The 27291-nt window shown below is 49.3% G+C and overlaps 9 protein-coding genes and 1 non-coding gene across 10 annotated transcripts; 4 read left to right on the top strand and 6 right to left on the bottom strand.

Moving 5' to 3' along the window:
- Positions 1–1417: 1417 nt before the first annotated feature.
- Positions 1418–2238, bottom strand: F5147DRAFT_361926 (uncharacterized protein). The gene has a single exon (XM_041429389.1). The coding sequence runs from the start codon at positions 2173–2175 to the stop codon at positions 1753–1755; it is 423 nt and encodes a 140-aa protein (XP_041288821.1). The 5' UTR covers positions 2176–2238; the 3' UTR covers positions 1418–1752.
- Positions 2239–2545: 307 nt separating this feature from the next.
- Positions 2546–2676, top strand: F5147DRAFT_t105. The gene has a single exon. It is a non-coding gene; the product is annotated as a tRNA-Ile (tRNA).
- Positions 2677–2811: 135 nt separating this feature from the next.
- On the top strand, positions 2812–3863 carry F5147DRAFT_361868 (RNA polymerase Rpb7). Its single transcript, XM_041429388.1, has 6 exons — positions 2812–2939; positions 3005–3274; positions 3325–3375; positions 3431–3496; positions 3550–3615; positions 3663–3863. The coding sequence occupies exons 1-6, from the start codon at positions 2928–2930 to the stop codon at positions 3708–3710; spliced, it is 513 nt and encodes a 170-aa protein (XP_041288820.1). The 5' UTR covers positions 2812–2927; the 3' UTR covers positions 3711–3863.
- On the bottom strand, positions 3735–9376 carry F5147DRAFT_714332 (uncharacterized protein). Its single transcript, XM_041438463.1, has 19 exons — positions 9202–9376; positions 9009–9143; positions 8716–8916; positions 7977–8664; positions 7588–7924; positions 7273–7516; positions 7105–7214; positions 6864–7054; positions 6778–6812; positions 6674–6724; positions 6026–6616; positions 5867–5965; positions 5535–5811; positions 5408–5478; positions 4905–5352; positions 4761–4852; positions 4602–4711; positions 4240–4539; positions 3735–4187 (listed from the first exon to the last, which is right to left on the bottom strand). The coding sequence occupies exons 1-19, from the start codon at positions 9349–9351 to the stop codon at positions 3962–3964; spliced, it is 4356 nt and encodes a 1451-aa protein (XP_041288819.1). The 5' UTR covers positions 9352–9376; the 3' UTR covers positions 3735–3961.
- Positions 9377–9498: 122 nt separating this feature from the next.
- F5147DRAFT_714328 (cytidine deaminase) lies at positions 9499–10324 on the bottom strand. Its single transcript, XM_041438462.1, has 5 exons — positions 10207–10324; positions 10035–10142; positions 9935–9978; positions 9830–9870; positions 9499–9780 (listed from the first exon to the last, which is right to left on the bottom strand). Exons 1-5 carry the CDS (start codon positions 10259–10261, stop codon positions 9588–9590), a joined length of 441 nt encoding a protein of 146 aa, XP_041288818.1. The 5' UTR covers positions 10262–10324; the 3' UTR covers positions 9499–9587.
- A 1741-nt stretch (positions 10325–12065) lies between these two features.
- On the top strand, positions 12066–13014 carry F5147DRAFT_816123 (uncharacterized protein; the record flags this gene model as incomplete). The annotated part of the gene is made up of 4 exons (XM_041443557.1): positions 12066–12097; positions 12158–12631; positions 12669–12707; positions 12763–13014. Coding segments are annotated over 4 exons (797 nt in total), but the record flags the coding sequence as incomplete, so codon positions are not given.
- A 1117-nt stretch (positions 13015–14131) lies between these two features.
- F5147DRAFT_754820 (DNA breaking-rejoining enzyme) lies at positions 14132–15419 on the bottom strand (the record flags this gene model as incomplete). The annotated part of the gene is made up of 5 exons (XM_041440304.1): positions 15121–15419; positions 15019–15063; positions 14762–14964; positions 14490–14688; positions 14132–14437 (listed from the first exon to the last, which is right to left on the bottom strand). The coding sequence occupies exons 1-5, from the start codon at positions 15271–15273 to the stop codon at positions 14132–14134; spliced, it is 906 nt and encodes a 301-aa protein (XP_041288816.1). The 5' UTR covers positions 15274–15419.
- A 962-nt stretch (positions 15420–16381) lies between these two features.
- F5147DRAFT_839679 (uncharacterized protein) lies at positions 16382–17565 on the top strand (the record flags this gene model as incomplete). The annotated part of the gene is made up of 2 exons (XM_041444245.1): positions 16382–16592; positions 17083–17565. 2 exons carry the CDS (start codon positions 16382–16384, stop codon positions 17370–17372), a joined length of 501 nt encoding a protein of 166 aa, XP_041288815.1. The 3' UTR covers positions 17373–17565.
- A 376-nt stretch (positions 17566–17941) lies between these two features.
- On the bottom strand, positions 17942–18591 carry F5147DRAFT_656144 (uncharacterized protein; the record flags this gene model as incomplete). The annotated part of the gene is made up of 5 exons (XM_041434063.1): positions 17942–18123; positions 18186–18242; positions 18311–18367; positions 18424–18456; positions 18516–18591. The coding sequence occupies 5 exons, from the start codon at positions 18589–18591 to the stop codon at positions 17942–17944; spliced, it is 405 nt and encodes a 134-aa protein (XP_041288814.1).
- Positions 18592–20668: 2077 nt separating this feature from the next.
- On the bottom strand, positions 20669–21286 carry F5147DRAFT_583218 (uncharacterized protein; the record flags this gene model as incomplete). Its single annotated transcript, XM_041431703.1, has 1 exon — positions 20669–21286. One exon carries the CDS (start codon positions 21284–21286, stop codon positions 20669–20671), a length of 618 nt encoding a protein of 205 aa, XP_041288813.1.
- Positions 21287–27291: the final 6005 nt, after the last annotated feature.

The raw sequence follows: 27291 nt of genomic DNA, 5'->3' as shown, positions 1-27291 counted from the left end.
TGAGTCTGCATCGGGATCTTGATCATGCAACGACTACCTTCCGGGAGATGGCTCGTGTCACACTGACTGATTGGACATGTATGCTTGATAGTTGTCATTACCATTTGCCACAGTCATCCTCTCATCGGTCACTTATTCACCCAAGGTGACGCCTCCCATGGACATGGATTTTGGCGCATCAAACCAACCCTACCCCGTCCTTAGTGACCATAAAATGCAGTTCATATGATTTGTGATGTACTTCCCGGTGCTCTTCCCCACGTTTGGAGTATGCAACCGACATGTTCGTTGTACCGGTGGCTGTCTTCCATTATTGCTTCGCTGCCCCAAATCTCCATCGATATCGTGAACTTTTGCTCACACAGACGGTAGTAGACACCACAATGTCTAACTAATGATTCTGTACATCAAATGGCTACTTCGACGTTATATCATAACAGCCGTCTTCCTTCCGCACTACTGGCTACTTTTTCAATGCATAACTACACTATCTGTGTACCTGTTTACGGGTTTATTGAGTATGACTTATCTTGCTTTATTAATATTATTTCTTGCCTTGAGGCTGCTTATGCATCTTGCGATTCTCTCTGCCCAACCCAAGTCTTACCTCTACTGTCATCTCCTGCCCGACTTCCCATACAGACGGGCATTTAGCTCATTATCTGCCGCTGTACACTGGTTGTGTGCCCGATCTCCACAACTGATACTCCACAAGTGCGACGTATCGTCGATTTCGCAATACGCCGCCTTTGTGTTCGTCTGGTTGTGATGCATTTGAGAGCACCCATCATATTTTTGCTCTCTGCCTGGCCTTTCAGGCTATCCGTTCTGCACACGCGCAATTTTACCACGAAACCTCGAGAACAAAACTAGTGACCATAACTGGAGGTTTTCGTTAGAGTTGCACGGCGCTTATTTCCTGATGACGCGGGGCTTTGATCATGGTATCACGCATTTTTTTATGTGGGTGCATTACCCCCACTCGCGGATATTGCGGTTGACTCATCAGAACTCGAGTGGGTGTCTCACCCCTACCATCTGATATCTCGGGCTACAATTCATTGGTAATGTGGTACAACTAAAACACGGTGGTCTATTCACGTCAGATACCGAAAGATAACACAGACACTAGAGCAGCATTCAAAACATGGACGTGATGTCGAGAACGAGCAAAACCAGCAGCAAGAGTAGTAACGACAAAGCTTGAAAGATGCAAAAACTGAAGGACATAGAGATACGCTGTAAAACTGGATGGCTATGAGTGAGATGTTGGTAACAAATGCAGCAGGTAATTAATTTGGAACAGTAAATAGGTAACGGGGTTATTGATGCACGAGAGCGAGTGCGCAACCAGGCGCAATGTCCAAACAAGCAGCACTTATCGAAGCGCGTTCAGCTTTCCTTCATCTCTTCATCAATAGTGCTTCCAAAATAACACTTATGAGCAGGGGTGGAGGAGATACCAGGCGACATATTGGATGAGAAGTGCATCGCAGAATCAGGACTAAGTAATCCAGAGGTGTTAGGACCGGATACAAAATAATTCATGAGGGGTTGACAAGGAACAGGTATGATGAGCGCAGGAGGCGCGAGAGTACGCGTGTATTTTGCAGATGGTAATGGTGATGGCGGTGGAAGTGGAGGGAGAGGGGCAGTAGGAGGCGGAGCGAGTGGGACGGTTCGCTTGACTGCACGACGCAGGCTACACAACATGAATTTTAGAAGACATACAATTACAGGCATTGAAGCCACTCACCGCAGTGGAGGGCCTGCGTTCAGACTGCCACTCCTTAATCTTCCAAAAAGACTGCTGGATTCTGAAGCGTTCTCTGCGACGCTGCCTGCACGACTCCGGGTGGGAGACATGATGCCAGTGCGCTGAAGCGCGCTGCCTGCATTTCGCGTCGGGGATTTGATAAGAGCCATCGGATTCGCGCCTACATTCATGCTACTGCGACGCCTGCGCATGCGAGGACGGTCAGCATTCGCAGTGGGTATTGCAACAACATTATTTGAGGTGCCACCGGGTGTGGGCGTCACGCTCAGATCGCGATCGACAGGGTGCATAGGACTGGATGACATTGGCATTGGCGAGGAGGGTGGTACGGGAGTTGTTGCTCTTGGATGGTAAGGCGCGAGAAGGCCAGAAGAAAAGAAAGCAGAATAGGTGACCATCGTTAAAATCGAAAAGGCCTGCTGCAATTGAAGATGTTGGTCAAAGAACAAGTTGAACCAAACCAAATTTGAACTTCTCTATAAGGATATTATACAAGGGACGTTGATTTTCATTTCGCTAGAACATTTTGCCACACTGTGACACAACTTGCTCAGGCTAGCCAAAACTGAGTACTGAAGTGAGATCTGCTGCATCTGCACTGCACGTCGAGACCAATATCGATTCATCTATGTCAACAGCATAATTCACCTGTCCGACATCGCAAGCTTGCACTAGCATAACGTAACCTACGGGCTGATATAATTCTTATGTAAAAACGGAAAAGTTACCCAACCCCTTTGACACCAAATTTGCCAAATGGGCAAACAAGGCCGACTAGCTCAGTTGGTTAGAGCGTCGTGCTAATACGGTTCGTTGATAAGAGCGTGACCGGTCCTTTCACGCCCTTATCGAGGGACTTCGATACGCGAAGGTCTTGGGTTCGATCCCCACGTTGGCCAATCTTTTTGTAGATTCTTGTTTCCTTCAGCACCGTCTAACTTGGTTCTATGCGTTTGTGAATACTCTTTTGAACGTCACAGGGACGGAAGACCTTTAGTTGAATGTTCGACAGGCTAGTGATGCTGTGGATGCCCAGTGAGGTTGTGGCCTGCCACTATGATAGGGTACAGGCTGTATTACGTCATCCGCCGCATTCTTACTACGCTCTGCGATCCATCAACACGATTGCTCGTGTGTTAACCGAGCCAACATGTTCTTTATTGTGAGTACCTCTCTCCGAGAGATCCATCACAATTCAATCCGTCATAACCAAACTTCAATGCTCAGAAAGAGTTGACGCACACAATTCTCCTCCATCCGTCATACTTTGGCCCTCGGATGCTCCAGTTCCTCGAGTCAAAACTCTACTCAGACGTAGAGGGAACATGTTCAGGCGCATTCGGGTACATTATTGCTGTCGTCTCCATCCTGGATATCGGAAAAGGCATGGTACTGAGCGGAAGTGGCCAGGCCGAATTTATCACCCGCTATCGTGCAATAGTCTTCAAGCCATTCAAAGGAGAAGTGGTCGATGGGGTCGTGAATAATGTTAACAAGGTGCTCCATCCCTTGTTATTTTTCCTCGATCCGTACTGAATAGCGCGTAGATGGGCTTCTTTGCTGACGTCGGGCCGTTGACAGTTTTCGTGTCTCATCAAGTGAGTTTGAATGCTGCTCCGTCGTGCCTCGCTCAACATCTCGCGCCATTCCTAGCTGATACATCCTGACATGAAATTTGATCCGACCTCAAATCCACCATCCTTTGCATCAGAGGACCAGGTATCGTCCATTTATGTATGGTCCCCCTAATGTCCCTACCTTGTCTCGAACAGATCATCGAGAAGAACACTCGTGTACGGCTAAAAATTGTGGGAACGCGCGTTGATGCTACCGAAATTGTGAGTTTGTTAATTTTAGTACGACTACAACTGTTGACACAAGGTAGTTTGCCATCGGAACGATCAAGGAAGATCATCTTGGTGTCATAGACTAGTCAAAAGATCGAATTTGGACGATCACCCTATGTATACCTGCTATCACTGTATTCGCTGTGTTATTTACTGCAAAGTACTAATGTCATCCTCTTAGTCCAATTCATGCGCTCGATTAAGTACCATTGGGGGAAGCCATGATAAATAAGAACCAGAATACATAGGAAAGCAATTGGCTATGACCTACAAGGACAAGTATGAGCTATTAATATATAGTCGAGGCAGTCTCGTCTAAGTATGACCTGTGCCCTGCTCATTCCTCATCCTCAAAATGCAAGACCTGCGCATCCTCGTCTACAGGTACATCCCTATATCCACGCCTCGCGCGGTAGCCCATCGATACAGATTCCAGGCTTGACGCTATATATTCGAACGCGATGCCCGCAAGTCCGAGAAGGAACCATGGCACAGATGCCAGCGTATCCATCGCACCAGACCCTGACCCATGCGAATAGTCGCCTCCGGGTAAACGGATCGTCCTGTGTGTCAACAATAAGCATACAACGCACACGTGAAGTAGATTTCACTTGCCCTCTCGCCATTCCGCTCTTGCTGTACCACCACCATGCGACAAGCGCTGTGATCGCAAAGGGGAATAAAATCACCATCATCCAGAATATCGCGCTGTGGCCATTAATACCAGGGCACAAGTGTTGCGTGCCTCGGTCTATGCGGTCGCCGCCCTCACAACTAGAGTAGTCCACCTTGCGGTACGCCGTGGGTTCATACCAGTAGTCTTCCCCATTGCGACATGAATCATCGGGCGGTCGTGCTGTCATCCCCGGCACAAGAACGCATTGGCCTTCCCCATTGTGGACATAGTTGAATTCGCTGTTTTTCGTGCCCAGATTTAAATTAGTTCTGAGCAGGTGATATTATACCCCGTGACTCACCACTCAAAGTCCTCCAGCGCACATGTACAATTCTGTACAATGTTGTTTAGTGCCTTGGGCGTATCTCCAACAACACAGTTCACATCCCGTTTGCGGCGATGGTAGAGCGTCTGTATGTGATATAGGTGACAAAGGAAAACATAAGTTTGGACGACTTACCTGTCGACCGAACAAGCAAAGTGAGTCTCTTTCTTCGCTGGGGCTCCAAAGCTCAAAGTCATCGTGTCCAGGGTCTTCCGTATCCACGAGGCCTGGAAGAGTGAGTTCAACATCAATCATCGAGCACAAGAGCACCAAACTCACATTTTCGATGCGTGAGAGATGAGAAGTCTAAGTGTACGATCACCGAACCAGCCGTCGCGGGATAACGACCCAGGAGCATAAACTTCCGGCTCGTATCCTCTGGCACCGTCATAATATCCCTCACTCTGATCTTCTCAGTCGTGAATTTGAATTCTCGCCAAGTGAGACCCTCATCTGTGGTAAACAGGACATGGTCCGTCGGTTCCTCATCGTTCACGATCACGATGATAGACCCCGAGTCGCCGAACTCCCAGAGATGAGCGTCCTTGTGAACTTCTTCCCATGTGAACCCGCCGTCCCGGGACAGGAAGGTATCGCTCTCAGTGTAGGCGGCGAGCGATTCACCAACGTTCCCGACTGCCATCACCACGCCGACGATGGATGGGCTGCTATATGTTGCCCGGGCATCAAAGCGTTCTGTATATCCGTGAACGTGGAGTGCACAGCCCTACATACAACAAAACAAGTCAATTGACAGTGATGATCAAAAAAGCACGACATACCACTGATGTACAAGGGTACTTCACACCCAGTGAATCTACTGAAGGGGGTAGAAGCGGCTTCCAAGTGCCACCTGACACAACAAGTAACCGTCAACGAGAGGCAAAAGATACACATAAAAAGGCACACCGTCATTATGCGTAATCCTCGTCTGCAGGACCTTGTGTCCCGTGAGTGCAGCCTCCGCAGGATTGGCTACTATGTTGATAATCGCAATGCCATCCAACCCCACGAGCTTCTCAAAGTCGACAAAGCCACCATTGTTCCTATTCACGTTATCGATGGACAGCCCAAAGTATGTTCCATTGGAGTTGGATTTCAGGATGTTGCCCCATGGCGCTGGAAATTCGTTCATGGTCATGTGTAGGAAGATGGATTTAGTGCTTGACTCAAGCACAGTGTAGGCCTAGAAAGTGTCATCAGCAATTCCAGCGTTTGTATGGTTAGGGCGAACTGCTTACGTGAGAATCTGGATGCATGCCAGGGGGGAAGTTCCCAGAAGCAAACGTACGTCCATCAAGTGAGACCTGGAGGTTAAGCGTGCCCTTCATCGGGAGGTACTGCAAGTACACAAGTAATCAATCAACAGTGCACGCCCGGGACAACCAAAAAAAACCCACCTCAGCCACGATTAAAAACTCCGAAAACTTAGTGAACCCCACGACATAGTCAAAAAGCTTCGTCTTCGTCGCATAATAGCCTGTCCCAGACACAAGTTGCAGCGCATTCTCTTTCCCGAAAAACACCTGTGAGCCCTGTTTGTCCGCATACGACTCGCATAGAATCTGAGATGGATCGATCCGCAGCTCTTCATCGCGTGCCCAGTCACAGTTGACGACATAGTCCTCCACCAACCGCCAATCCCGCCCATTGTTCCATGTGTACTGGGCCTGCGCGCGACAGTTTTCATACCCTGATGATTGACAGTCCACATTACCGATCCAGATGAGATACTCGGAGTTAAGCTGGAAGCGGACCACTTGGGCCCCGAAGGTGTTGGGAGGCGAAGGCGCTTCGGCAGGGTGCCAGAAGCGGCCAGCGTCTGTTGTGTAGTAGAACCTCTTGGAGTCGGTGATAAGGTATGCGCGGTCGTCGCTGTGTGTGTGCATATAGAACACTAGGAAACGCTCCTCTGGGAACTTTTGTTCCCATGTGTAACCCTCGTTACTAGATTGCCATATTGTGAGGTCGGCAAGACGGACAAGGACGGTCTATGGGGGCAGACGTGAGCTGAGGTATTGATACGGTACGATGTACAGGACGCTCACCTTCGAGTCCTTGAAAAACTCGCTCTGTACAATATCACTAGCGAATGGATGCTACAATATCGTAAGTTTCCATACTGAGAAGAAAAGCGAGAACAGAAACACACAATCTGGTGAACAATCTCTCCTTCGACAGGTTCAGCTGTAAATGACGCATGAGACACAGATCCTCCATCGCCTCTGAGGCACTCACCTCCGGAACAGTCTTTAGACATGGGCTCGTCCATGCGAGAGCCACCTTCACACTTGTTCCCAGGGATCTTGCGATATCCTGATGAACCCATGTACTTTTCGTCGGGCGTCCCAAGGGTACACTGGGTACTGGGTATGCGCTCAGGGCCCGAAGGCACACATTTACCATCACTCCGCACGTAGTTATAGTCACTAGAACGTATGAGCAATTGTGATGGGTAGAGTGACCAGGAACAACGTACCACTCATAATCATGTTCCTCGCATGGGCACTTATCATCATGAACTTCCGGATCATGGAACTTCTCGCCCATGTAGCAATCCGCGTTAGCCTTGCGCCTGGTGTACCATTGCTGCGAAGTATATCAGTGAGATCACTCTCATGACAAGGTTTACATCTCAGTGACAAACCTTGGCACCCATGATGCACTCTGAATTGGTATTGGCTCTTGCATACCATGGTTCCTTGTCGTTGGGACCACACTGTGAGCGCCCAAGGGCAGCGAAGTCGAGGTAGATGGCAACGTTACGGCCTTTATCGGGCTCTTTGGACTGCCGCACGACCTGGCCGAGGAGGAGGAACTTCTGAGACGTTGAATCCGATACCGTCGTCAGGCCCCTGGCACGGAATTGGATCCCAACATTGTATGTTTTCCTATAAGGCGAGGCGTTTCAGTAAGATCGCATATATGCACACACAGCGAGCGGCAAGGCGAGAAGGCATACCAGGTCTGGCCCATGTCCGTGGAGTACATGATAGAGTCGGTAGGTTGCTCGTCGTCGACGACGACGATGACACTTCCAGAATCGCCAAATTCGTATTGAGATGCGCCTTCGCGGACTATAGTCCATGTCAGGCCGGCGTTAGTGCTCATGTAGGTGTTGCTCTCATCGTATGGCGCAAGCGCTTTTCCAACGGAACCCACGCCCATGACGAAGCCAGGAGCGGGGGACGAGAAAACGGGGCCATAGTTGTGCATGTCTGTTACTGAGTGCAGGTGCAGCGAACATGGTTCGGAGGAGCAGGTACCGCTAGGAGCGACAAGGGAATTCCATGAGCTACCTGCGAAGACGTGAGGTCAGTTTAAAATTAAAGAAGAAACATCGTTCCTCACCGTCATCAAATGTGATGACCGACCGTAATTGCTTGGCTGCCATCTTCCTCTCAACATCTTGCGCATTGTTGACGACGTTGGCAATACCAACACCCTCAACGCCATATATGGTCTCGTAGTCGACATACCCCATCATGTTTCTGTTCGTGTTCATCAAGCTCTCCACAAAGTAGGTGCCGTTGGAGTTGCTGACGAACAGGGTACCGAGAGTGGTTATGTCGTGCAAGACGACATCTACTGCTAGAGAGTGAACTGTAGACTCGACAATGGTGTATGCGTTCTCCCGCAAGCGCGCTTGGGAGGCATGTGGGAAATGTGCCTTGGCCCATTCCTTGGTGTTCACAGTAACATATAATAGCATGTCACCCTCGCTGCCGGGCGTCACGTCCTTGAGCGCAACCACGGCAAACTTGGACACGATTGCAAATGCCACGACACCCTTGGCATTCTTGCCGATGCCAAGGTCTTCGTTCTGCTTGGTAGCAAAAAAGTCTGTGCTGGAGTATAGACGACTGCTTGCGATGTTGTGCGAGCCAGCCATAGCGGAAGAGTCATAAGCGACGCAGTAGATGAGGTCCTCATGAGCATCATGTTTGAAATCCTTACTACTGTGAGCGAATTGGCAACGGGAGACGTCCTCTAGGAGAAGTTGTGGTGATGAGGCAAATCCATCTTTGGTGTAGTATGTCTACATAGAAAATTAGATTCGAGTAATATGTAAATATAAATAAGTACGCACCACGTCTCGACATTGTTCTCCCCAGGGAATTTGATCACATTTGGTGGCCTGGAAGAGGGTATAGTCCCCCTTTTTGGGATCTGAATGGAATGAGAGTGGTTTTTGGACATAGGCCACTAGCTCGGGGACGTCGAACGTGCGCCATGACCTTCCGCGGTCATCTGTGCGGTAATGCGTGTAGGAGTTTGTTAATACGAATGCCTATAGATAGGATTCGGTCAGATCAAAAGCCACGTCAGTGTGTCCGAGGCAGATGAAATATACTGGAAATGAGGGTATGGACGGTAACGCACCACGCGGTTGTTGAATGGGTGCTCCATAAACATTGCAGCCTCCCCAGGTGGTATGTCATCTGCGCGATTCCAGGTCTTGCCTTCGTCTTGAGAGACATGTATATCCCCAAAGATAGCATCGTGGTATATCACACTCTAGAGAATCAAGTGAATTATTATTAAGTGAACCCTGAGGTAGATATGAATGCCTCACAGTCGTATCGTCGAAAAAGAACAACCGAGTCGGTGCATTGTTGAAGTAGTTTATTTCATGTTCTGGATCAGCAGCAGACGTGTAACCAAAATAAAGAAGAAAAGCAAGTGTTGACCATATAAAAGCGGCTGTCCTGTGCCAAGGAGCCATGCAGGACGTTGTGGATGAAGAAAAGTGTAGTGCACGTTGCTCCCGCAGCCCGCGTCAAAGTGACGGCTGTCATTCACAGCCACACAGCCGGTTGTACCATTTCGGGCGACTAGTCTAGACCTCATCTTAGAAGACAATTTGTTCCTATGAAGCTATGAAATCATTCATTCTTATAGGATGTGTTCTCTTATTGCATACATGACCTAGATGAATTCAAACAGGTATCAAAAGGGAGCTTAACCACGATCTCTTTCCAAATCTTCAGGTCCGAAACTAAACGGAAGTAATTCCTCAAGAGTAGATTCTCGTACTCCACCTTCTTTCTCCAAGTAGGAAGATGCAGCCAATAGGATGGGCATGTCGAGGGGACAAAATTCGCGAATTACTTGACGACACATCCCACAAGGCGCAATTGGCGAGGCAACGTCGCTAGTAGGTAATTGATGTAAGATTTGGAGCGAGGATAATAATGACATACGTTGTGACAGCAAGCGCCACAAACTTACGATGGCCTTCACTCTGATATCGAGATATTTAGTTGCAGATTAAGCCCCACGAACGCTACCAGATAAGGTGGACGCACTACTGCTTTCACAAATGCAGTGCGCTCTGCACAAATAGTACCACCTGTGTATGATAGCAGGACTGATGAGTAGCAAGAGCCAAGTAAAGACCGTATTCACCGTACGAGGCGTTCTCAATATTAGAACCTTTGATGATTTCGCCATCCTCAGTGAGAAGAGCTGCTCCCACACGGAATTTGGAGTAAGGCACGTATGCGAATGATTTTGCTATCAAAATACTTATGAACAGTGCGCTCTTTCAGGTTCTATTGTCAGGGCGATAGACTCGTACCTTCAACTGCGGCTTGGAGGAGGCGATCACGGCTTGAAACTACGCTAGCTGTCATGAATAATTCGTTGGTCGGGATAATTCAAACCAGGATGGACGATCTGATAACTATCGCAGCAGCAGCACACGATCTGATCTATCTCATTAGATGCAAGTCACGGAGTCACGGAGTCACACACTCTAGTCACTAACCGCCAACTTGAAGCAGGGGTATATCTTGAGGCCTCACGCCTGCTGGCAAATTGGTGGCATTAATATGGAAGACATCCGAGGCGTTCCAGAAGCTGATTCATACGAACGATGATGCGGACGATTTATACCGACGGGTACTCAGACTGGGCCATGGTAGTAAGTAACACATTCTTGAAGTACCCAGAAGTGGTCACGTCGATGCGCTGGTGGTGTGGTTCTTCTCCTAACTCATCCTGGCATGTATCTATGCACATTAACTCATTTTCCTACGTGGAAGCCGAGGAATTGACATTTTATGAGAAGATGCTTCCTGCGCGGAGATCATAGGATATGGTTAAGATAAGGTGAATTTGCTGCACGTAGTACGTACCCGCGGATTCCGGAAGCAGATTTCAATTGGCTGTTTTTACAGTCACTAGTTTTCTTCCCTCAATCGATATCGGACGCGACAAGGATCACACTTCCGAACATTCAATCATATGATCACTGGCCGCGCAAAAGGACGCTCGCAAAATACAAGAGGAAGCGCATTCTTTGTGAATTCGATCTCTCGACTGAGCTCAACCATCTCGGCCGTCCTGGTTCTCGATCTCAAGCCTTGGTATTGTCACATAACGCATTACTTCTCTCGAAAAGAACACCGTCCGCTGGCGGGCGTGACGCTCGGCTTTCTCCGTTTTCTTTGATGACGTGAGCGAGGAACGTCATCCGCTTCAGTCACGCTTCGACCGTGCTTTCATTCATTTAGGCCCCCGGAACCGTTCGACATAGAGTACTGACCCCCCCATTTCCTTGCTCTAGATCGCAGCGAACACACCCAGCGCCACCTCCGACTCGCAAGGAGGTTTCTCCGTGGGGGGTGCCGTTGCCCTGACATTGTTCGTCGTGTCCCTCGGTCTCTTCGTCACCTATCATTGGTGGAGGCCGCACATCCCACTCAAGTCGTTTTTCGGCTGGTGCCCTTGTTTTGTCCCGATCCGCACCAACCATCGCAACACCCGCTTCGTGAACTGCCGCTCCACCATCATCACGATGACCCCGATCGTCAGCCATGCAGCCACCAGGGGCACATGCACCACTGCTGCAGCAGACTCGTTCTGCAGCGCTGATGCACGTGCGTTCGAGCAGAGAGCTGAGCTCTCTGTCTCGTCTGATGCCGGGACATCGCAGCCGTCTCAGGCTGCTGGTCCAGGAGATGCCGACCAGTCACTCCCTTTCCCGCTTCGTTTCAAACCGGACGGTGAGCCGGAGATCCACTACCTTCCTGTGTGAGTTTCAGTTCCCTCTTTCCCCCTTTCGCTGAATTTAATGGGTGCGGGTAGCTACACGATGACCGTCAAAGCAATGAGGCAGCAATGCCTCCAGCTCAACCTACCTTTGTCAGGCACCAAGGCCATTCTTCGCGAGCGCCTCGAAGGCTTCAGTCGCGACCGAAACTTGTGGGATAGGTATGTGAAACTGTCATCCGTTTCAGCATGCTCACAAGTCATCTCATCTTCAAGCCTCAGGCCTGGGGCCCGCAAAGCTCACAAAGGCCCACGGACAGGTCCAGCAAGCAAGGCCAAGGCACGCCGCACGAAGCAGTCAACACAGCGTCGTGCTGAGTTGCTTGGTGACTGCGAAATGGCCTCTGACCCCACTGCCACCACCCGCTCCAAAGACACTCGCACTGATGGCTGAAGTCGCAGCACTGTTGCCTTGGGTGAGTAACTGCTTCTTCCTGCCCCCCTCCTTTCACAATACTGATGCGCTGCATGGGCAGGCTGATGCTATCAATCGTGCATTCCCATATGCGCTGACAGATGGTCAGCTTGCACCAGCTGCGAGCACCCTGCCCTGCCCCACTCCTGCGAGCGCTGGTGCTGATGCGAGCTTGCAAGATGCAATTGTCCAGAGTGTGGGCACAAGGCTCGTCAACATTGTCCAAGGTGCCCTCCTCCAGCCGAGTACAGTTCAGGTTGGGCTACCCGAGGCCGAGCCCCAGGATGCGGGCACCTCTGCTGGGTGTACACCAGAAGAACCTGCACCAGCCACGGAGACGAGCACCAAGAGGATGCGAGTTCTCAAGCTTGGGAATGGCACATTGCTGCAAGTGGCTGACGACGAAATCCCAGACCCACCTGCCATCAGTTTTGTCAACGACATCCCTCGGCTCAATGGAATGTGGGATGATCGCACGGAGCACTGGCAGGGCACGTCCATCATCAACATACAAGGCCACCCTGATTGCAATCGAGTACTGGCCTTTGCTCTATCGCTATGGCCATGATCAGCAATGGAAAGGTACGAAAAACAAGTGGACTGACTGGCGTGTATGTGCAAGCTTCTCCTAGCTGGCCTTGACTGATCTGATTTGTTGTTTCACAGGACATCGTTGAGCGGTACCGACGAGGCACCCCAGAACAGTTCTGGGCCAGGTTCAGGGCTGCCAATGGTGAGCCTCTGAAGTTCACTGCCATTGTTCACAGGCTTCGCGAAGAGCGCAAGGAAGCAAACTTTGCACTTGTGGAGCGTGCTCGCGAGGAATATCGCTCAGACTTTTTCTTTACTTACCGAAAAGGAGGTGAGGAGCACACCATGACGAGGCCATCTGCGATTGCAAAGAAATATAAGGAACTCATGGTTAGCAACTCGAAGGAGGTCTGTGATTGATTTGTAGTAGGCTCTACTTGTCGTTACAATGTAAATTTTATCTCGCTAGTATGACCTTATGGACTGTGATATTCATAAACACATTTCCTCAATCAAAGTGTGATAAAAATGTAATCAACACCATTTTCAGCCCCTAGCTGCCAGCCCTACATGCACCAATTTCCCGACTTCTGCTGCAAAAACATGATCAAAAACTTGAGTTGACTTTCATTGTGAATCATTGGCATCAGTCACACATTTCCAATCACAAAGCCTCCATTCTTCGAATGGAGGCTGATTGGAAATGTGCGACTGATGCCAATGATTCACAATGAAAGTCAACTCAAGTTTTTGATCATGTTTTTGCAGCAGAAGTCGGGAAATTGGTGCATGTAGGGCTGGCAGCTAGGGGCTAAAAACGGTGTTGATTACATTAGGGGCCCTCCCAGAACTTGAACTTAAACCGCTTCGACATCACTCACACTTGTAACTTGGGAATCCATCACACTTACAGTATCTAACTACTAGGTACCACTCAAATTTCATCTCCACTGAACAAAGACCTGCACTGACAGCATTACTACTGCAGTCCAACCTACTATACTAGCTGCCATGTCGACACCGTTCAACGAATACACCAGAGACACAGGCAGCAGCAGTCCTGAGAACTTGAATGTTGAGATTCATGCTGTTGATATCCTCCATTTTGCCCGTCTTGGTTTTGCAGCATCCATCAAACTACTCTCAGAGCAACATGGGTTTACCGAAGGTGTCATTCAGAAGGTGTACAGACAACTAGAAAACTATGCGGAGGCCATGGACATCATTGAGATGATGCGAGACGATGCAGAGGAGCGGGCAGTAACTGAGATTTTGAAAAGACACGAGGGTGACAGTGATGAAGACTTAGAGGAGGATGAGGGTGTCAATGGCCCTAAGGAGAGTAAGGATGCAAAACGAGATCAGGATCAGGACGAAGTCAAAGAAGAGGAGGAGTAAACGAGCATGTTGCACAGTTGCTGTCAATATACATGGAGTGCTGTATACTATCTAGGCTAGAGTCCTTGCTGAAAATTGCTTCATCGTCGCCTCGAACATATAAAATTCAGCCACAAGGGCAGCATCTCCCGCAGTGGGGGCACTTGACAGTGGGAGGTCTATCAGGATTGAAGAAATGCTCCCTTGGCTCAACAGGGTCGTCGTTCGATGAGATGAGATATTTGACTATGGTCAGATTCGAAAATTCGGCACTCCAGCCTCCCCACTCACAGATCTTCCTTAGCGCCCAACGTCTTTCGACATGTAGGTACTGGCAGCCTCCTCGTCGGAATGAGTGGGTGCCATATGGGGCCGGATCGATGCCTATGTCCAGCAAGTTGTTGCGGAAAAGCTCTAAGAATTGTTCGGAGGTCTGTAAGTTCATCAGCAATGTTTCTGGCTACCAGAGCATCACCAAAACTCACCATTGGGGTGTTGGCCTCCGCTATGCGGTCACCTGAGGCTATTTTTCGAAAAACATACCCAGACTTGATCCTCGACTCGGACAGCCAGGCTGCGAGGGCTCTGACAGGGCAGATGTGGGCCTCGTGTGGTGGGAAGGCCCACAAGTGGAAGGGTTTGATATCTGGGTGATAGTTAGTAGATATGAAAACAAAAATCAACCTTGGCACATCACACACCTCCATTCTGATGCGTCTTGCGGAAAGGAAGGTGTAGTGTCACTCCCTTCTCGAACACTCCAAAGTCGTGCACCTGGATCTTGAGGACTTCGTCGAAGCGCAGCATGCACACAAATGCTATGGTGTATGCAGCCTGCAGCAGCCTCCGAGCACGGCCGCCGCCCCAGTGGTGTGAGTTGAGGCGCTCGCCAGGCTGGTAAGGCTGAATAGCCCAGTTTTCATTGAGGTGGTTGTGGTGGTAAAGTTTGAACAGAATGTCCTGTGAGGGGTTGACTATCATTATCCATGACTTGGGAGGCCAGACATTGCTCACCGTTGTTATGGCACGGGCACTAGTTGCCACTTCGCCAGCCTTGACCTACCCAGATGTTCAGTAACTGAGGCTCGTCAGGATCAGCATGAAAAAAAAGGTCACCTTGCGACGTCGGAGCAAGCACATGAAGGAGGACACCTCCGTTGATATGGAGGGATTGCCAACCATGACACCACCTCCAACATCTGACTCGTGCCACCACATATTTCCAAGCCCCTGGAGCCTACCAAACGCATATGTCATAGAGGCACGCATCTTTTGGGCATGCCCATATGTCCCTCACTCTTCGTTCAATGGCTTCTGCGTGCCATCAAGGTTGATCGAGTCGCACCTTCGAATCATCATCAGCCTGTCCGAGCCAGAGAGTGTGTCACTCACGAGTTCATGATCCAGGCCACTATCAGCCATGGTGTGTCAGCGCGTGGTCTCTTGCAAAAAAAAACCTCATTTTTGCGCAGCAAGTGCAAGCTAGTGAGGAAAGCAACTGCCTGATTCATTAGCCTGCCATAAGTAGTAGTCCACCTTCAGTAATCGTGAGGGTCAAAGAAAATACGAACACGAACCTCCTGTATTCCGAGTCTGTGCCTTCAGTAACACCTTTGGACGCATCCATGAGCGTGGACTGGAGCTTTGCGAAGTCAATGGTGCTGTCTGTTGGCCTCGAGAGCACTGATTGAAGGGGCGCATCAACGAGAGTCTCCTGCTCAGCAGTGACATCCTCTGCAATGTCATCCATTTCGAGGCTGCTGGCTGATGTGGATGGAAGGAGACCGCATAGACCTGGAAAGTGTTGAATGGACTCGGGTAGTACGGTAGACATGATGGTTTGAAGGTACGAGGGAGCGCTCACCACGAAACCCCTCTCGAAGATGAATTTGAAATCAAGCCACTTGCCTGGCAGTGCTGGCACGCGGTTGGGTTCGAGAACCTGGGGTTGCGAAGGGGGAAGGGACAAAAAAATAAGTGAGAGCCAAGCCAAGTCTGGACGGTCTGGTGACACACCTGGGACCGTCTTAGCGCTCGCTTGGACAGTCATTTTTGTTGGTGGGCATGCCCTGCTATACCTAGCCTCCCTTGGCTTTGCAGGGAGGCGCACTCGTCCACCAGAGGTTTCTCTGCTGAAAAATGACGGTCTCAGTTGCGTGACATCGTGAAACAAAGCATTCACGAGAAAAGTGACTCACCCAGAAGAGTCCGAACACGCTCGATCGTCGCCGTCATGCAAAGCTGTCCATCAGAGAGTCCCTGGAAGTTCTTACTTAGTGCTGGCGAGATACTTGTATTCAGCAGTGAGCGGAGGAGCCTAAAATCGAAGCACACACCTTTTGTTTTGAAATCGGTTGCTAAAACAGCGCGATCCGCCATGGATCCGATTCTCGAGATCCTTGCAGGGGCAGAAGAAGAGGGAAGGCAGGAGATGACGGCACGAGCCACGAGCATACTCGTGCCACCATATAAAAATGGTGGTACTGGTAGCAGTCACCCTCTTCAAAGTGCCGTTCTCTTCCCAACCAACATCCCTTCCCGTCCCTTCTCCAAGAAAACCAGGCTGGCCAGAAAGCACGATGCCTTCGGTGAGTTGCTCGATTTGTTGTGCCTTCGCCTCCGTGATGTCCGGATACCCCCGTGTCATCCGAGTTTCTAGTACGAGAGGTTAGCATTAGCATCAGCGCTGAATGCTCTTAGCGTTCGCAACCAGGCTCACCTTCGTTCTTGATTCTCCCCTTTGTTCCTCCTCCCCATTGCATGCCGGTGGTCGTGAAGATTCGATTCGAGGGGCAGAGATCCAGTGCCGGAACCAGGGGGGGTGGGTCCTCCGCATCGATCGAGCTGACGGCTCGTGTTGGTATCGGTTCAATCAATAGCTTGATGAGGGCATCAGTCACGAACGGTCACGTCGTGACCGTTCGTGACTCGACCGTCGTTTTTCGCGTTTGAAACGAAACATCTATCTACAATATTTAAGCACGAGATACCGCCGGCTCGGGCGCAATTGTGTCCACCACGTCATGCTGTGTCGATGCGCGTTGATAGTTTTGTCTCCTTTCTCTTTCCTGTTACCAGTAACTGACGACAGCATCGACTTACATAGTTCCATTCACCCTCACTCGCCTCGTGCAGATCTCATTCGAAGTGCCAGTGCAATCGTTTGCGACAAACTTCCTACCATCAACAGAGCTGCATGGGAGAGCGTCGACGAACTTTGCCGCATCATATGCAATCGTCCACGAATTCCATTTTGGGGAAAGACTTTCATAGGATTAGGAGAAGCAGGTCCTGTCATCAGCGGAGCAGGAGAAACTGCGACTCTCGCCGCATCGGTGAAGTTGTCGACGCTGTGGCAAACCATTTGAATCCTGAATCTCGACACACCAATACGCAGCATCGGAGACCCAAGATTCACGGCCTTCGTGAATCGTAGACCGCATTGGAGAAGACTGCTATGGAAACCGACAGAATCTCGCACTCATAGCTGCGACCACAAACTTTGACGATAGCGTCGAATTCTTATTTCCTGAACACATTCTCAATGACCCCGAAACGTGTCTATAGAGAGATACGCTGTGTTTGTTTGCGGAGACGAACGAAGAGCAAGACTGTGTGAATATCGTGTTTCCTCACTAGTCAAAGAGAAGACCGAAGGCGAGTCCTTGTACACACCTTAGAATTAGCTTTTGCAGATCGCAAAACAGAATGATGAATGCTGTGCTCGACACTTAAAAAGACTTAGGGATCAATGGAAATTGGTTCTTGTGATCAGATGATTGTGCGATAGTGATACATCGATAATAACTGTCTAATTTGCACCGTAACACAGGTTGTCCAAGACGGAGATAACCTCGAGCTTCTGACCTTAGGCTGTAGCTGCGCTAATAGTTTGAAAAGAGTCGAAACTCCAGGATGATACTCAAGACATACCACGTTAGAGAGCCTTCTTTAAAGAGCCTTGTTGTGTTGGAGGGGGGGAGCCCTTGGTGGGGGGGGCCTCGTTGGGGGGGCCCTCCTTGAGGGGACCGTTGTTGGGGGGAGCCTCGTTGGAGGGGCCCTCCTTGAGGGGACCGTTGTTGGGAGGCTCAACCTCACGGGCTTCCTCCGCAACAATGTCTGTACCACAATGTGTATCTCATTAAACAATATGTAGGTAGCGCAAATACGCCGAAACATACATGAGAATGATTTCGCAGGGGGGTCCGCAACATCACGGGATTTCTCGGCGGCGACGTCTGTGCCACAATCACAATGCACATCTCGTTAGACAATATGTAAACAATGTAAACACGCCGAGACATACTTGTGAATGCCTTATTGGGGGGGACCTCGGCATCAGAGGGGTCCTCAGCAACAAGATCTGAATGGTTTTGACATCAGACATGGCGCAGATAGGATGAGCACACTAGAGCATACACGGGAACGCCTTTTGCGCGCGCTTCTCGACATCTATGTCATCAGCCAGGTAAGTAGTGCACGACAAGATGATGCTAGCGCTGAAGCCTCACCTTTGACGACCGGAGATGCCGCTGTCATCTGCAGCAAAGCAATGGCAACACAAACGAAAGATAAAGTGAGCTTCATTGTGGTTAGATGTAAGCAGTAGCGATCGTTGGAGGGTGTTGAGTGTACAATGGATGCAAGGAGTGAAGCCTTTATATCTTTGGGTAGCTCGATTGTCTCTCAGACTCGCTCGCAGAAAAACATTCATCCTATAATCGGTTTGGAGTGTATATCGTGTGCTTAAGAAAAGCCTGAGCTTTCTTCCGTTCACAACCTGCTTGTTCAATACACCACGATAAGGCGAGAAAGTCTGCCGACAGGGAGGTCCGTATTGTTTCTTGATTGCTTAGGCGAAACGTTCTTCCGTTAGTTGGCTGACACAGAAGAAGGCCCTCGGTGTGGCCAGGTTCATAGTGAGAGCGCAGTGACTGGGAGGCCCTGTTCAACAATTTTGTCAGGTCCCTGGATTGATCAGAAAGAACCACAAACACGTCATGCTGAGCAACAGCGTAAGTAAATCTCCATGACCTGAAGCGACTTACCAATGTCGTGTTTATTGTTCCAGGAGTTGAACGTTGATGTTGCACCAGTGGCATCTCAGCCCGTCCAAATCCAGCTCTTGCTCAGTGCGGCTACATCGACAATGTCGTTCCCACTCGGGCCGAAGATAGTCTTGCAGTTAACAAGCCTTACACTTCACGCTGTGTGAGTACGGCCGTATTGAGTACAGGTTTGAAGTCCCAGACTGATCTCTCGCATAAAATTCGACCTGATGGGAGATAGGTAGCGAGTTTTGTTAAGGCTTAACATTATATACGTGGTCGCGAACAAAGTCGTGTGCTAGTCTTATTAATATTTTATGATTACGTTCCAGACCTTGAAACGCCATCTACCAGATTCCCAAATACCGACCGATCTGCCATGCACAAAGATCACAGTATCCGCGTCATCGCCATCCGACGTTCTTTCTCCATATACAAGCATGATTGTAGGGTTCGCATATCCTACAGGATTAGCGCACACTATCCGATGTCGATGAGAAAGTCACTTCACGCTGACAGTACATAACACTGTCGATGATGTCAACATGACTACGGCATGATTTACCAGTACCAAGCGTTGACACCCAACATCTGTATAAGGTCCTACATCAGTTCCCAATCGATGACTTGATGCCAATTGCAAAGCCCGTGCTGGACTGGGAGTAGGTGCGAGTGAGAAGAATCTATATCTATTAATGACAGGTGACGCGGTACATGGCACATGAATATTAGAATATCTACTGATCTAATCCAAGTCGTAAAGGACATCATTACATCTCTGCCCACAACACCGGCCCCATCACCATGCCCATAGTCCATATCTATAACACGAAAGTCAGTCAACAAGTACCAAAGTGCGCATTAGATGACCTTACCACGTTCAGTGCTTTAATAAAAAGCATCGGGTACTGGTAAACGGGCGGAGCATATTTATTCCCAGGTTTGGGATGCGTGAACAACACCCAAATGGAATAAAGCGCTATGGCAAGAGAACTACGTGCCAGCCGTAGCGGAGACCGAGCGATCCTAGAGATTCCGGGACCAGATCAGCGCGATCACGACAAGTTATCGATATATTACTGACCCAGCTGCTAATGCCATCGGTTCCTCGGAATACTCGGGACCCTTCCCGAAAAACTTGAATGCGCCATCCTGCATAATATCAAACGCCTCGCCTACGCACAATCATAAGCCTTCAATCATTCGACAGTTAATATCGGCGTACCTTCTGCTGCAAATAGGCCGGCCCAACTCATGCTCATGGTATTGATAGTGGATGCGAGCGGTTTTCTTAGGTGGTGCCACTGCCGGAGGACGGAAGAGATTTCATCCCAGTTCTTAAAGCTCTCGAGGTTGGCCAAAAGATCAGAAAGAACGACTGCGTCATTCAAGGCGACCGTCATTCCACCCGCAGTTAGCGGGTGGCGCATGTTTAATGAATCTCCCATTAGAACAGCGCCTGCCTTGCTAGATACTCCTTGCTTCATCGACGGGAGATAATAATGTGGGGCTCGTCGCAAACGCGACGTTTCCAGAGCATGGAGAATGGGCGCGCGTAGCGACGATGGAAGCTGAGGAACAACGTCGCGCAATATATGCTCCTGCAATATTGATAGTCAGACGTGATCACGATCATACAAGACAGAATTACAAACCTTGAGGTCTGCCGGGGGCTCCTTGAACTCAACCAGCATCCGACACTCGTTGTTGGGGAGTTCGTAAAGGACGACCGGTCCAGCGCCTTTCAGGACAATCATAGTGGCACACTTGGCTACTGGTAGCGTCAAGTCTTTCACAAGCAGACCTGCCAAGTAACCCATTTGTGAAGGCTCATACGGCATGTGCCCGAGAACGGCAGTTCTGAACTTGGACAAGCCGCCGTCCGCGACAACGACGAGGTCAGCAAAATATGACTCTGGCTGGCCACCGGCTTGGCAGGTGCTGACACCTACTACGCGCTCGTCCTCGTTCTCGATAAGAGCGGTTACCGTGGTCTCGATGAAGTCGACATTGGGGGCCCGCCGTGCGCGATCCCGTAAGGCCATGACAAATGACCCATGTTCAAAAGCCCGCGCCTCATGGCCTTCAGGGAATGGGGCGTAAATGCCATTATCAGCCCCTCGCATGACGTAGAATGCTGACAGGGAAGCGGATTCAAAATCTCCAAGGCATGACTCCAGACCAAGCTGCTTGAGTGCCATGACACCGCCAGGCTGGAGGAGTTCAGCGACCATACGGTCTGGTTTTGCCATAGACCGTTCAAGTACTGCTATCCGAAGAGGAGTACTACGCTTGCCATACGTCTTCGTGGCAAGGGCATGGGCAAGGGCCGGCCCTGCAATACCGGCACCAATGATGAGCACGTCGTATGATGTAGAGGGCATGGCGGGTTGAACAATCATGACGGGCTACGGTCACCTGGTATTTATCTGAAAAACAGTCTGGCGCAAATCGTTTCGCTTCGGCTACATGGGATGCGTTCAAACATATTCGCACCGGATAATGTGCAAATCTTACCCTGAAGATCGTTCGACACGAGTTGGACAGTCTAGTGCATTGTCACGGTGCAAGCCGAATACTGAATCGGTTGCAGTGTATTCGTGATAGATGCTTGTGACGTACGGTTTCCATTTGTAACGTTTTCAGAAATATGAGATCCGATCACTAAAGCCGTAACAGATGACATTGACTTCCGAGTTGGTCCACTACTAGTAGGTCATTCTCTTATCAGCGGCACATGCTCGGTACTAACTCGTTTCAGAGAACATAGTTCAAGAATAAGCTCGTGCACACCAGCATTGCTCTTTCTGGTATGGCAGTGACCGGTGCGCCAAAATGCATGATACGATCAGGCTGAAATTATTTGGACTAGACCAAATTTTTGACTCATCCCTGATAGTGAGTGGAGTGCTCCGACTAGTCTGAATTGGCGATGCCGACGCAAATTGTGTGTGAACTTGGTATCGCCGTCTTTACGTGCGATCGACGGTACTATAATATAGCCGCGTCAACATTTCGATTTCAACGTCCAAGTTGAAGCCCGGTTTGCGCGGCTCCAGCGCCGGCACACAGTCATGTCGATGATATCATACTGGTTCCTGTGGATATCCGGTTTTGCCGCGTCTTCAAAGCGCCTTTCTTGATCTCTGTCAGCATCTCCTTTCTTTCATTATACTCAGGGCGGTGGCGCTGCGAGCCCTGTAGCGGTGTTTATGGCACGATAATGCCGGCAGGGTCACCTACCTCACGGGTGCCACCGGGAGTTGGAACCGCATACCTTCAAGGGTACGGGTATACACCGACCGGCGGTTTGTAGAAAACACCACAGATACATTAGCAAGACGAACGCATTGACAACAATCAGGTGAATGGACTACTTTGACTTTTCGTCCTCCCAGCTTCGACCTCTGTTTGACTCCCTACAAACTAGGCTAGAAGGTTACTTCTGCTCTGAGACGGAAAAAGGCATGACATGAATTGTTGGTGGTGTAAGTCGAGTCACCGGCCCTACGAGAAGACCCGTTCAACCGCAGTTGACGTTGGTGAACGAGATAATAAGTGCCGACTGATTGAAATAAGATTCGAGGGTACTAACATACCTGGGACAGACAGATATTAGACTAGCCGCATCCGATGAAACGTTGGATAAGTAAGATGTTTTTGCCGCAGTGGTGTCATGGTCAAGCATTTAACGTTACGCGCAACCACTGTAATTTATCAACCCTCTTTCATCAATACACTGCCTTATTTCGTTGCCTTACTTGCCTTCGCTTGGATGCGGTACCATCGTTCGTTACTAATCATGCAAAACCATGAAGATTACTGGTAGTGTGTTCCATATTAGATGGACTCGACTGACCTAGTGCCGTGTCAAGCAAGGGTCGAGGCCGCTGGCGCTGGGTCCGAAGCAGTTGGGGACACGAACGAACGGAAGATTCTAGTCGAAGAAGGCGCCCTTTACGAAATTTCGTCACCTTGCTTAGGGTGCCGCTGATCATCCGATCCGGTTATAGGCTGTAACCTGTTAGCATTCCGAGATCCAGAAACCGGCGTGTTGCCACTCAACTGACGTAATATTTAGTAAAGGCTGGACCCTCGCAAACTGCGTCGGAGAAAGGTACGGCACTTCTTCTCGTCTTCATTACTCGCGGCCTTTGCACAAAGCACTTTTTTCAAACCTAGTGCCCGTGAACGCTGCCTATGATGTTCTTGCATCCTGCTCGTAACCCTTGACAGTCCAATGCTGCTCCCGCTTCTTCCTGGAACCTGCAGTTTAGCTATGCAGTCGCTACCGGTTGATTTCCGCGCCAAAATCTAGCGCTGGATCCCCGTGGCGCTCGCAGTTGCTAATCCCTCCCTCGTTGTTACCTCTTACTCCTTGTCAGTTATCGTTATTGGCGCAGCCTTGGCATTATTTCTTCAATGATTTCCACTGCATCCTGGATTTTTTGCTTCTAGCTTGCAGCTCCACCTCGTGAGTCGTACGCATTACTATAATTACTGTATATTAAATGACCACATAAATGTTCTTGTCTTGTATCGCATCCTCGTCTCACGCATGCACGATTACAATTTCATTATACATCGTCAAGGAGATGTTACACTACAAACTCGAGTTCTGTATAGAAGAGGAAAATGGGTGCACGACTCGGAGGATGTAGAAGCCAAAACGTGATGTATATGGAAGCGCTGCTCCAGGGAATGCGCTCGTCGATGCAGCGACTGCAATCGAGGTCCGTCCGTTGGTGTTGAGCGCGTAGGCTGTAGGAAGATACGCGCGAGGGTGGTGAAGAAAGCATACCGAGCGGTGGTTGAGGTCTTTGCCAGGACTGCCGATCTATGTACTTCGGAACGGTAACAGGGCAATACACCCTTCTCGGAACAATATTCGCTTGGCTACAACTTGGTTATCTGATAAGTATAAGTGGAGCGCTTTTCTAAATTAAACTTGCCCTCTAATTATGCTTCGACTCCTAAATGTTAACAAGAGAGACTATATTTAGATACCGCGACACGATGTGCTGTGCTGATAAGGGAAATCGGTATACCCGATACATTCTGTTTTGGGATGCGCTTGTGTCTCAATGCGTCCATGCAGCGCTCACCTCCTTCGCTCACTCAACACCGCCTACGTCCCTCTCCCACTCATTCATTTCCCCTCTCCCTCCGCTGTCTTCTTCCTTTCCTCTACCTCCTCAAGCTTTATTCTTCCTTCGATGTTTTGCTCGTCATTTTACTCTCTTTTTTGAAAACTTCACAATCGCCAGGATTCCTTTCTCGTGCCCATGATTTCGCTGGATATGAGGTGTCGGGATACTTCTCGCACATGAATGCGTTGACGCGTGAATAGATGGCAATTGCATAATATCTTCTCGCATTTGGCGCGGTTCTCTGCATGGGTAACAAACATTGACAAGAACAAGAGTGTGACAGTAATAACAAGGCCTCGAACACCTCCGAGTCGTCAGCTGCAAATTTGCCTATTACCTGCCCGAGTAGTAGGAACAGCGGCGTTGGTAACGAATAGCACAACGTCAACGTGAACCGCAACGACGCTTTGTCTACACGGTAGTCGCCACCTAAAGCTTAAACCTCAATATACAACTGAGTCGGGTTGTTCATTAATGCATTACCCTTCACTGCTTGTCCAGATACCCACCATCCGCGCTCATCTAATTCCCAGGTTAAGTTTCATCAGCGCATGCGCCCTCTACCCCACCAAACTCCACTCGTGCGTCACACCTACGACTCCTTATTATCCATGCCAAGCCTTGATCGATCTGATCCCCAGATTAGCAGCGTTCCCAAATTAAACAAAATCCGCACAATCCATCTAAGGCTTAGTGTCGACGGTCCCTAGAGACGATGATCAGATCCTTGAACACCGTCGCGGTGTGATGCATCTAGAATGATAAGGTCAGCAAAATGTGATTCTGATTCAAGGCTGACCACCTGCTTGCAAGGCACGAACATCGCCTTATCACCCACCATGCGCTTCATTAATCAACCTTGTTGTGGGGCCCCATCAATCACGACAGCGTCGGGTAGCTGCAGTCACAAGGCCATGGCAAACGATTCGTAATCGAAAGTTCCATCTTAATCAAGGTAATCAGATTGATGATATCATGATACCGTGACAACACTGAATTCATCAGCGAGAAAAGATCGAGGGTGCCTGACATTCAGCTGCATATGCGTTGGTGTAAGTAATATACCACGAAGTAGTACTTTGAGTTAGTACCTACTACTTGATAGTAGGTTACGGACGAGACCGAACGAACCTAAGAGCCGCTGTGGCGTGGCGCACTCGCCGATCACTTCATCATGATGTGAGTCAGTATCAGTGATAAAGTCCGAGGGCGTTGACACCGGATTCGAGGTATGCCGTTCCGAAGTAGAACGTTCTGGTGATCCTTCATGCCAATGTCTCGGGCTTCTCTGGAGCCAAACGCGGAGTTGTTTTCAACTCCACCTCGGACCAATCAATCTTATCAGATCAGATTTTTCGGACATGTTCCATCAAAATTCTGGCACATCAAGCATTCATATGGCATTCTACAGCCGTCTACGCCCAGATGCAAGTGATGACCTCCTGTATGCAACATAACGCGGACTATCACATACCAAACCAAACCGTAGGTCAGCCGAATAATATCATATATCTGCAAATCAAGAGGAATGGAAGTAAATGACGAAGAATCTGAACTCAAATATCAAGTTCTCATACCCCTTGGACACTAGACTGACAGGCCGCCATTCATGTCGGTAAGTCCCGCTCGGTCGTTATGTGGGCCATGTCCACTGATCGGGCATCATATGCCTATCTTGACAGTGTCAAGCGGCTCGTCACACAGCATTCAAACCTGTGCGTGTAGAAACAAGGTAACTGATGTATGTATGCCTCGGAGGGATCTGCGAAGTGCAGGAGCGATAAAATTGGATGACGCGCGCTAGAACGACGGAGATTCAGCGGATATCGCTGGTGTGAGTAGTCTAGTATGAGATGGACTAACGTACCGGGGGCTTGTAAAATTTCAAATGGTCGGCCCCTATCGCAGTTAGTGTACATGTAGCACAGATGAAGTTGCGGTGTTAGACCAGAGAGATGAACGTTCTCGTTTCTAATACAGGGGGAATCCCCTACTCCAACAGATATATATATTGCATAGATACGTTGTGCGGAGGAGATGAGATTTAACTTTGTTGGCCTCGAACCTCGGGACCATCAGAATTCTCAGAATTGACCTCTATGAATATTTGAGGCAAACATTGGGAGACTCTGATTAGGCTTAAATTAGAACTCGTGCGCTGAATTCTAGCCTAGGGATTGCAAGTCAAGGAGGCAGCTCAAACTAGGAAAGACTTCAACAAGTCTTAAACCTAGTCTCTAATGTTCCAGGGCTGGCTAGTCGTGGAAGAATTAATGGGGGTCCGAAAAGACGTATGATACGGCAAAGTTGGAAAAGTATTTTGTTTAAGTTTGCTATAGAATGGACCAAATTTCGCGACCGCATGGTACGTACGTCTGGCCAGAGTTGTGTTACAACACGTTTTATCTGATTAGGAACTGGCCATGCATGCCATGGAGCGCTAGAATTACATTCCGCGCTGAATATTCTATCTTGCGTGATTTTTGCCGCTTGGTACCCGGGGCCCATGTTAGGTACCGAGTCGGACATTCAATTACGCGCTTCTTGTAACCCTTGAGGTGATGACATCACAACATACCAGTGCGCCCGATTGCGTCGTACCCAACACCGTGACCATGTCGAACTACATAGGCCCTCGAGCAAGCAGAACTTGAACCTGTTGAACAACCAGAAATGCGTCAAACCTCCTTGGACAAGCTATATAGTACTAGCATGTTTTACCTACCAATGGCGACCGGTCAACCGGTCCCAACCGACAATATTGAATAAACACTTGTCGGCAAAAAAAATCGTACGTTTGCACCAGCAGCTCAAATTCGGTGCGAGTTCAGCGTCCGACATTGATTAATATTGCTTTCTCCTCGTGTTTAGCGCGCGCCGCCCCTGACCGGGACGGTGACTCTCCGAATTAAACCTTCTAGTTCACCGCATTCTGTGAGATGCATCGTGATGACACGAACGGGCCAACGATTGAATACTAGTACGTCAGTTTATTTTGTCTACTAATCGATCCACCTGGATCACACTTACTAGCATTCTTCACCTTGCAAACTTATCGCCATGCCCTTCATGGCAAGAGCATTGTTCGA

Source organism: Suillus discolor, assembly GCF_016758755.1.
Source record: "Suillus discolor strain FC423 chromosome Unknown F5147scaffold_62, whole genome shotgun sequence".
NCBI classification, from domain to species: domain Eukaryota; kingdom Fungi; phylum Basidiomycota; class Agaricomycetes; order Boletales; family Suillaceae; genus Suillus; species Suillus discolor.
Note: the sequence above shows the minus strand (reverse complement) of the source record. Positions and strands in the feature narration are given on the sequence as shown.

Bases quoted from the DNA above. Each gene is read 5' to 3' on its own strand.
- F5147DRAFT_361926 (XM_041429389.1), bottom strand. From the start codon at position 2,175: ATGGTCACCTATTCTGCTTTCTTTTCTTCTGGCCTTCTCGCGCCTTAC.
- F5147DRAFT_361868 (XM_041429388.1), top strand. The intron at 3,275-3,324 runs GTGCTCCATCCC...AATAGCGCGTAG, and splicing joins TCGTGAATAATGTTAACAAG to ATGGGCTTCTTTGCTGACGT. The intron at 3,497-3,549 runs GTATCGTCCATT...TGTCTCGAACAG, and splicing joins CCTTTGCATCAGAGGACCAG to ATCATCGAGAAGAACACTCG.
- F5147DRAFT_714332 (XM_041438463.1), bottom strand. From the start codon at position 9,351: ATGGCTCCTTGGCACAGGACAGCCGCTTTTATATGGTCAACACTTGCT. The intron at 8,665-8,715 runs GTGCGTACTTAT...TTTTCTATGTAG, and splicing joins GAGAACAATGTCGAGACGTG to ACATACTACACCAAAGATGG. The intron at 6,813-6,863 runs GTGAGTGCCTCA...CGTCATTTACAG, and splicing joins GTCTAAAGACTGTTCCGGAG to CTGAACCTGTCGAAGGAGAG.
- F5147DRAFT_714328 (XM_041438462.1), bottom strand. From the start codon at position 10,261: ATGACAGCTAGCGTAGTTTCAAGCCGTGATCGCCTCCTCCAAGCCGCA. The intron at 10,143-10,206 runs GTACGAGTCTAT...GTATTTTGATAG, and splicing joins CCTCCAAGCCGCAGTTGAAG to CAAAATCATTCGCATACGTG. The intron at 9,979-10,034 runs GTGAATACGGTC...TATCATACACAG, and splicing joins TATTGAGAACGCCTCGTACG to GTGGTACTATTTGTGCAGAG.